The sequence below is a fragment of the Microtus ochrogaster genome, chromosome 10 (assembly GCF_000317375.1).
Source record: "Microtus ochrogaster isolate Prairie Vole_2 chromosome 10, MicOch1.0, whole genome shotgun sequence".
NCBI lineage: Eukaryota > Metazoa > Chordata > Mammalia > Rodentia > Cricetidae > Microtus > Microtus ochrogaster.
In genome coordinates this window covers 57,882,527-57,891,946 of record NC_022016.1, presented here as the reverse complement: position 1 = coordinate 57,891,946, position 9,420 = coordinate 57,882,527, and the positions used below count along the sequence as shown (strand labels likewise).

The 9,420-nt window shown below is 48.6% G+C and overlaps 1 protein-coding gene across 1 annotated transcript in view; it reads right to left on the bottom strand.

Annotated features, from left to right (window-relative positions):
* The window catches only part of Tfap2e (transcription factor AP-2 epsilon), a 20,750-nt gene that overhangs the window by 1,857 nt on the left and 9,473 nt on the right, over positions 1 to 9,420 (bottom strand). The window contains exons 4-6 of the mRNA XM_005353232.3: positions 4,180 to 4,402; positions 2,671 to 2,789; positions 1,753 to 1,894 (exon numbers count right to left, since the gene is read on the bottom strand). Of these exons, the coding sequence (XP_005353289.1) occupies positions 1,753 to 1,894; positions 2,671 to 2,789; positions 4,180 to 4,402 (484 nt within the window). The remainder of the gene's footprint in view (positions 1 to 1,752; positions 1,895 to 2,670; positions 2,790 to 4,179; positions 4,403 to 9,420) is intronic.

Here is a 9,420-nt window from a genome sequence, read left to right as displayed (position 1 = left end):
ATTTTGCAAAAACCGAAACTGACTTTCACAGATGTTAGTTCAGCAGCTAAGTGCTGCACACTTGTGAACAGCTCGTGCTAATACCTTAATTTCTCTCCCCTAGATGTCCTGTCTACCTAATGCACGCAACTATTCCCTTAAACTTTCTGTGGTCTCTTCTTCCACCCCAAACAGTGCTTCATAGAACCTTATCTGTGAAACTAAGAGAACAGCCCAGAATCTGTGTTGCATAATTAAAATAGCAGCAATTATTGATGTACCATGTCCACTGTATATGTCATCTTACATCATCCAACAGCTCTGTACCGTCATTCTCATCATACGGTTCCAGGCAAATGAGTGGCTAAGATTTGTGAAGCCTATGTGTGACTCGGGTCGGAGAATCCATCATCACTCATCCCTGTGTCTGGCCAAGCACCTTAGACAAACCAAGGTCCCCAGAGCCCTCAATGCAAGAGCTGACTCATATTCATGAATGAAGCGGGCTCCTTTTGGGCAGGCTCCTCTAACTGCAAGAACGCCTTCCAGGACTCCGTAATAAGCAGTCCTACTGAGTCCTTTGCTGCTTAAAGGGGGAAAGCCCCACGTGGAGGGCGGAGTTGTGATTTAAAGACCAAACCCACAAAATCAGCTGGCTAAAAGTTTGAGTGGTCCAGACTGGGGGGGAGGGTCCTCCAAGGCATCTGGATTTAGCCTGCAGAAGAGGATTCTGAGCTCTGTATCTCTTCCAGCCCTCTCTTCCCATCTCTCAATGAGACTGTTGCCTTCCAAATGAATGTCTGTAGCCTTCTGGATTTTATCTATAGAAATCTTTCCTGAGATATGGATAAAGATTGAGCCTTTGGGAGGTGATTAAGTCACGGGACTAGAACCCTAGAGACCAGTGGTTCTCAACCTCCTAATGCTGTGACCCTTTTAATACAATTCTCATGTATTATCATGACCCCCCCCATCATAAAATTATTTCATGGCTACTTCATAACTGTAATTTGCTACTGTTATGTATCATGATGTAAATATCTGATATGCAGGCTATCTGATATGTGAACCCCCAATGGGCTCACAACCCACAGGGTTGAGAACCACTGCCATAGGTGCCATTAACACCTTTGTGCTCCTTTACCATGTGGAGAACACAGCAAGATCAAGTGATGCTGTGCCCTGGTCCTGAACAGCCTCCAGAACCATGAGAAGTGAGCTGCTACCCAACTGAGGGTATTTTATTAGAGTAACCCCTGGGGAAGATGAGAAGACCTGAAGTAGCAGCATGCGGTCGGTGGTGAGGGAGGTGGCAGTGTGACCTGCAGAGGGCTCAGATACGGCCTAAGGACTTAAGGAGAAAAGTCACAGAAGCAGAATAACCCCTGTGGACTTGTGCCAGGCCTGGGCTGGTCATGCTATAAAATCATAAGAAAGTGTAGCACCCATACATGGGCTGCAAGCCTGCATATGACACTGTTTTTAATGTGTGCGTATAATAGATGTTCACTTGTGGTGTCTGTGTGTGCCCTTGGAAGCTTGTGGGAGTGTTCATCAAAGTCTAAATGCGATGAACACGGTACCTAAAGATATCTACAAATACCCATGTGTGTCTGTATGGCATGTACAAGTGTTCCCGTGTGAACTTCAACAAGGAATCCAGCTGCCATGTATGGTGCTGTATATGCTGTATGAACATGTGTGTAGTCATAGGTTTGACACGTGTATCTGCGTTGCATCCACGTTTGCCATGCGCAGTGCCATCTCACTCACTTGGCAGCCAGCAGCATGCTCTTGCGGCTGTGCAGTTCCCCAGGGTCAGCGTGCTGTCGGCATAGGTACTCAGCGGCTGCCTTGGCTGGAAACTCCGTCTCACAGACATAACCAAAGTCCCGGGCCAGGTGTACAGCTTCTCCTGGGGAAAGAAGAGATGTTACTAGGTGTGCCTCTGAAGACCAGAGCCTAGCCTTGAATGTCTTCACCCCTGGCTAAGGAGTGTCCTGCTTCTGGAGATGCCCTCTCTGGTTTTTTCTTCTCGGTTCCAGCTTCATGTCCATCACCCTTGACTCAGAGATGGAGCTGGGACCAATGTATATCCCAGAACCAGAGTCTAGGGTCAGCAACCTCTAGGGAAGAGGGATGCACCCCTCACCTACTTACCATATCCAAATACTGACCACTTGCTCCCCCGCCACACCCCAAGAACCCCACTGCATGTGCACATATATGCACAGACACATTATAAAAAACAAAAAACGGTTAGCTCCAGAATTTCCTAGATACCAAAATAAGTGGGCACTGAAATCCCTACATAAAATGGCATGGTGTTTGCATATAAACCTGCTTGCATCCCCCTGTATGTTACAAATTGTCCCTTGGTGGCTTAAAATCCCTAATACTATATAGATGCTACGTATGTAAAGAGCTACATGCATCATTGGTAATAATGACCAAGAATGTCTGCATGTGTGCAGCACGGGTGCAACTTTTCCAAATATTTCGAAGCATGGGTAATGAAATCCTCAGATGAGTTGACTGCCCATGCGTATCATACATATACTTCTTTATACATGACACACGGAGTATGTGTGCTGGAACAGCAATGTTCACGGGCATAGCTAAACGATACCCTCCTACACTAGATGACATGTCCCCTCCCGTTCACGTGCATGGTCTTTGGACCTTACTCACCTTCCACCAGGGAGGTCAGCAGAGTCACGTTAGCTGCCTTCCGACGGCCAGCTGGCAGGTTGAGCCCGATCTTCTCCAGTCGCTCCCGCAGACACCGGCCCCCATTCTTGGACTTGGCCCTTAACGTACAGACAGACAGACACACAGCTATGAGATGAGATGAGAGAGCTGCCTGCAGGCTAAGTGACTCCCAAGGACCTTCCTTGTTCCCATACCAGCCCCTGTTAAGGCTTGGGTGTAGCCATGACCTTGGCGTCTCTGAGCAAATCCTAACCTGTCCCAACTTCCATTGTGCAGTCAGGATTGGATAAGAAGCAGCACCCCACTGTAAGAGCCTTCGCCCCAGCCCTCTCAATAGCAGGGGCAGCCCAGGGTGGGAAGGACAGGGTAGCATCTGAGGCTCCTTCTTCCCCACCTTAGCACATTTGCTGGGGACACATAAAACTGTACAGAGACACACAGGGACGACAAACACAAGGAGGCACAACTATATACAAAGCCAGCCACATATACACAGATGAACCCACCCTCAGTGTCTCCAAGAATGGAGACACATAAGTAACATTAGAGACATACAGACATGAACATCAAGGAACATGCAGAGACACATGTGCACATCAGGATCCCAGAGATGTGCACACAATCCCAGGGACTTAACACAGGTCCGTACGGGACATTCGGATATCAAGAGTAAGAGGACAGCCCTGGTTGCACTAATGTGGCCACACACACACAGAGATACACACATGTGAACAACTAACTGCATAGAAAAAATTATGAGAGAAGAATAAAGAAAAAAAAAGAAGCGGAGCAGTGGTGGTGCACACCTTTAATCCCAGCACCCTGGAGGCAGAGGCAGGTGGAGCTCTGTGAGTTCAGAGCCAGCCTGGTCTACAGAGCTAGTTCCAGGACAGCTAGGGCTACACAGAGAAGCCCTGTCTCGGAGCAGGGGAGGGGGGCAATAAACAGGTGCACATGCATGTCCAGGGAACCCACTGTAGACCACACATTCCCAACTAATGCAGAACCTCACCCAGGTAAAACCCACTCTTGGCCATCATACCACACAAACACATGCAGTCCTTAGATCATTACAGCTTATCCCTGAAGCAGATCCCCTGCTGAGACACAAGAACATGCAGAGAGAAAAACATGGCCCATCATGCTGCTCACTCCAAACTCACACCAATGAGGCCTGTGCTGCCCTGGGGAAGAGCTAAAGGAAGAGCCACTCTTCCCAGAACCAGCCCTGCCCAGCCTACTTAGTCTTTTTCTGTCTTCATTCTCTGCCCCTGCTCAGCCTCAGACCCAACAACTCATGGGAGGTGCCAGGACCTCGGCCAGCCACCTCAGACCATGTACCATCCTGAGTCCCTAGGCACTGCTCTATCAGAGAAACTGAGGTGGGGATGATGTCGGGGCCTGGAGTGAGGCTCTGATGCTGTAAGGTCTGGAGAGACTAAAGATTTTGGCTGGGGTCTGTGTAGGGTTGTGGGCTGGCTTTCCTACCTTCGGAGGACACCCCCCAGGAGGGAGGCGTTGAGGCACTCTGGAGGTGAGAGTCGCCGCTGCACCTCCCCCACGGTCACCTTGTACTTGGATGTTGAGCTGAGCAACGACAGCCGGCCAGGCACGGAGCAGAAGACCTCACTGGGGTTGCTGATGCCGCCAACCAGGCTGTCTTTGGCCAGGGAGAGGGCGGAGAGGCTGCCGGCTTTGGAGGGAATGGGGACTGTGGAGCAGAAGAAGCAAGGGGAGAGAGAGAGGGGACACCGAGTCAGCGACCGACCGACCGACCGACCGACCGCAGGACAGGCGTCGTCAGCTGTGACGCAGGCAGGCTGACGCACCACCAGCTGTGGATGTTGAAGGATTCCAACACTTTGCAGAGGGAGGGTTCTAATACCCCTGCTTTACAAAGGGAGAAACTGAGGCACAGTGAGATGGAAGTAACAGACCCAAGTAAGTTGATGGTCGCAACTCTGAACCCTGAGCTGTCTGGCTCTTGCCCTGGCACCCCCTTCCTGAGTCCGCTGGTTCCCTCTTAAAGCTTGGCGTCAGCCAGGTGGTGCTATCATCAGTTTTTCTCTGGACACGAGGAAAAGGACTCTAAGATGAGGCGGGATTCCTGAATCCCTGTGACAGAGTTAGGAAATCTTCCAGATTCCCAAGTACCCTTCTCTACTATGAATCTCACCCTCTCATCCTGGGGGTTTTGGAGTCCCACGTGCTGGAAACAGGAGGTTAGGGCCCCAGGAGCCCTCCAGCTTTTCCTCTCCCTTCCAGGTCCCGAAGACAGGGAATAAGGGTCTGTGTGCCCCACAACACCCTCTCCTAAATGTTCTCTGTGCAGGGCAAGGAGGGGAACACAAAGAATGCACTAAACTCTTGACTCAGGAAGGAAGTTCTCCGGCCAGACAGGTGGTGCCCGCCTTCAATCCCATCAGTTGGGAGGCAGAGGCAGGCAGATCTCTGTCAGTTCGAGACCAGCCTGGTCTACACGGCGAGATTCAGGCCAGCCAGAGCTGTTCCACAGAGAAACCCTGGGTTGAAAAACCAAAAAATAAAAAAATAAAATAAAGAAAGGAAATTCTCCATGCATGAACCCCATCTCCCTTCTTAATTGCAGAGGAAGGAAGGGGTCAGGCAAGCACTTCTTTGGAGGCCTCCTGGTTTCCTCATTCAAGGACATGAGGCCTTGGTGGAGAAGGCCTGTGTGTGGTGGGAGAAATCCATGGAGAGTCTGAGTTGGAATACTGAGCACCTCCTGCTACATGCATTCAGATTGTACCTCACCCCTCGAACCTTTGGGACAGTCCATGATGGGGCTGTTGTTCCCATTCTACGGATGGGGAGACAGAAGCCCAAAAGGTGAGATCGTCTAGTTGGCAGACTGAGCTAGCAGCAAACCCAGGACCAGGGTCTCAAAGGCAGGGCTCTTAGCCTTGCTATTACTGAGAAAATACTTTGCCAGCTCCCTCAAGCCAAGAAGTCCTAGACCTCAAGATTACAGAGATTAAAGAGAACCTGATTCCCAAGTCGGCACAACCCCAACATTTTCCCTCCTGGGAGAATCAATCCTACCTGGCTTCAGCCAGAAACCTCTGTAATTCTAGTCTTCTCTGCTACACTCCACACAGGGCCATGTCCTGTGGCTCCCATTCTTACCAGCCTGAGAAGCAGGCTCTCCTCCCATGCACACAGACACTTATCTGCACAGCCCTTGCTCGGGTCTCCCTGCCATAGTCTAGAGGGTCTTTCTGAACCATGGATCACTCCATAGCCTGCAACCTGCCTGGCTAGCTCCCTGAGAATCAGATCCTAGCCCATAACCAGATAGGATGATGCTCTTTGGTCTTGCTTTTTGCTTTTTGGCTCTTTATTCTTTTGGCATTTTGCTCTTTGGGGGGCCTGCCATCAGCTCCCAACAATCACACAGAGACTTATTCTTTCTTATAAATGCCTGGCCTTAGTGAGGCTTGTTTCTAACCATCTTTCTTTCTTTCTTTTTTCCTTTTTTTTTTTTTTTGTAGACCCAAGCTGGCCTCGAACTAGCTCACAGAAAATTCACCTGCCTCTGCCTCCTGAATGCTGGGATTAAAGGTGTGTGCCGCCACCACCACCTGGCCTAGCCAGACTTTCTTTTTTTTTTCTAAATATTTATTTATTATGTATACAATATTCCATCTGTGTATATGCCTGCAGGCCAGAAGAGGGCACCAGACCCCATTACAGATGGTTGTGAGCCACCATGTGGTTGCTGGGAATCGAACTCAGGACCTTTGGAAGAGCAGACAATGCTCTTAACCACTGAGCCATCTCTCCAGCCCCAGCTTTTCTTAATGTAATCATCCCATCTACCTTTTGCCACTGGGTTTTGTCTTTCTCTATTCTATATACCTTTCTTTATTTCTTACTCTGTGATTTGCTGTGTGTCTGGGTGGCTGGCCCCTGGCGTCCTCATCTCCTCCTCTTTCCTCCTTTTTTCGCTCCCTCTCTTCTCTTCTCTTCTATTCATTCTCTCTGCCTGGCAGCCCTGCCCATCCCTCAGCTCTTTATTAGGCCAATTGGGTGCTTTAGGCAAGCAAAGTAACATAGCTTCACAGAGTTAAACAAATATGACATAAAAGGATGCAACACAGCCAGGCGGTGGTGGTGGCGCACGCCTTTAATCCCAGCACTCAGGAGGCAGAGGCAGGTGGATCTCTGTGAGTTCAAGGCCAGCCTGGTCTACAGAGCAAGTTCCAGAACCCAAAAAAAAAAAAAAAAGCAACACTCTTTGCATCATTAAACAAATCTTCCAGAGCATAAACAAATGTAACACATCTTCAACTAACAGTCCACAACGGCCCTCATTTGTCCTTTAGGCTCTATACTAAAAACTGACCCATAGGAACATAATTTGAGGCACAGCATTAAAAAGTAATGGGCAGAGCAGTGGTGGCACACGATTTTAATCCCAGAAGTTGGAAGGCAGAGGCAGGCGGATCTCAAATTCAGGGCCAGCCTGGTCTGTAGAGTGATTTCCAGGAAAGCCAGGGCTATACATAGAGAAACCCTGTCTCAAACAAACAAAGTAATGAGGGGCTAGAGAGATGGCACAGTGGTTAGGAGTACTGGCTGCTCTTATACTGGACCTGGGTTAATTTCCCGGCACCCAATGGTGGCTAATAGCCATCTTTAACTCCAGGTCCATTGGCTCCAATGTCATTTTCTGGCTTTCTAGGCTCTGCACGCATATGGCACATGTACGAACAGATAGGAACACACTTATACACATAAATGAAAATAAGTCTTTAAAAGGAAGAAAACGAGACCCTGGCGAGGTGGCACACACCTTTCAATCCCAGCATTCGGGAAGCAGAGGCAGGCAAATGGGTCCCTGTGAGTCCTGGGCCAGCCAGTAATACAGAGTGAGACCCTGTCTCAAAATAAACAAATAAATAGAACAGAGAAATATGAGATTCGTGTCAATATATTCAATAGTATACAAGGGCTTAGCTATTTTATTTATCCTAATCAGAACTATAGTAATTTCAACATGCAGTCAATATTTAAAAACTCATTATTGAAGGGGCTGGAGAGATGACTCAGTGGTTAGAGCACTGGCTGCTCTTCCAGAGGACCTGGGTTCAATTCTTAGCATCTCCATGGTAGCTCACAACTGTCTGTAACTCCAGTTCCAGGATGTCTGACACCTTCACACCAATGTACATAAAATTAAATAAATTGTTTAAAAGTAATAATAGATAAAAAATGAGATATATTGCATTTTTTTTCTTTGTATTTAGTCTTCAAAATCCAATACAGTTTATACATACAGACTACCTTCATTCAGGCCGGTCACTTTTCAAATACCCACAATATTATGCGTTTTGTGGCCAGTGGGCCACCGTGGTGGGTGGCACAGCCCCAGACTTCAAAAGTTGAGTACATACGCTATACCCACATATAAGGAGAAGTGGGATCAGGAGAGACCCTCGCCTGGCCTAGAGAAGGCCCCTGCCTGGCCCCTGCCATCGGCGGAACTTGCTCCCCAGGACACAGACACAACATTCTTCTTTCAAGCCCCACCTTACTCAGCCTGGCTTCAGCACCATTTTGTGGGCAGTTTGCTGCCCCGCTTCTACCTCAGCCCCTTGTATACCCGACCCCATCCTCACAGCTCTCAATGTCCTTGTCTGTTTCCACAGCTGCCTTCCTACCAGCTAGGAGTCTGTGGGGGGCGGGGCCTCGGCACAGGGAGTCATCAGTGAATGTGGATGAGAACTGATGGCCACCATGCAAATGTCTTTTCTTCCCCCAGTCCAGAAGATCTAAACCCAGGCCCTCACAATGCTAAGCAAACCCTTTGCCACTGCCCTATATTCCTACTTGCCCATGTATGTATTTACTTAGAAAACGGTCTTACTAAGTTACTCAGTCTCCTGTGCCACGAAAGCCTGATGGGTATTTTGCATCTTTGTTTATTGTGTGTCCACACGCACATGCGTGTGTCACGGCTTGTGTGTGGAGAGCAGAGGCCAACTTTCTCAGGAGCTGATTCTGTCTTTCTTAGGGATCAAACTCAGATCAGCAGGTTTAGAGGCCACCTTTTCCTGAGGAGCTCTCTCACCGACTCCTGCTTGTTTGTTTGTTTACTGTAGAGATAGGGTCTCATTATACTGCTCTGGGTGGCCCGGAACTTGATGTGTAGACCAGGCTGGTCTTGAAATTATAGAGATCCACCTGCTGTGAGTACTGGGACTCAAGGCATGTGCCGCTACACCTGCAATCCTGAGGGTTTTTTTTTTTTTAAATATAAAGTCATATGTAAAAGATGAGAAAGAGAAGCAAAATCCATGATGAACAAGATCTCAAAATTCCAAATAAAGGCAGAGCTGCTTTGTTCCTGCTCTCCCTGATCCCAGCCTTGCCCCAGAGTGAGGGACAAGGGTTTTCCAGGGGCACCAAAACTGAACAAGCAAGTAGGTACTGCCTCTCCCCACCTATGTCTCCAGCCGTGTGTGTGTGTGTGTGTGTGTGTGTGTGTGTGTGTGTGTGTGTGTGTAGAGAGTGTCACTCTACCTGTATCTCTGTCCTATCCTGAGAGGACCTAGGGTAACAGAGCTTTTCTGTAGCTTGATTTTTGTGGTCCCATAGCTCCAAACACATTTGTCATAGAAATGAGCATTATATATTCTATATATCAAACTTGACTTTAAAAGATGAAGACTGGCCAGCCGGTGATGGTGCACACCTTTAATCCCA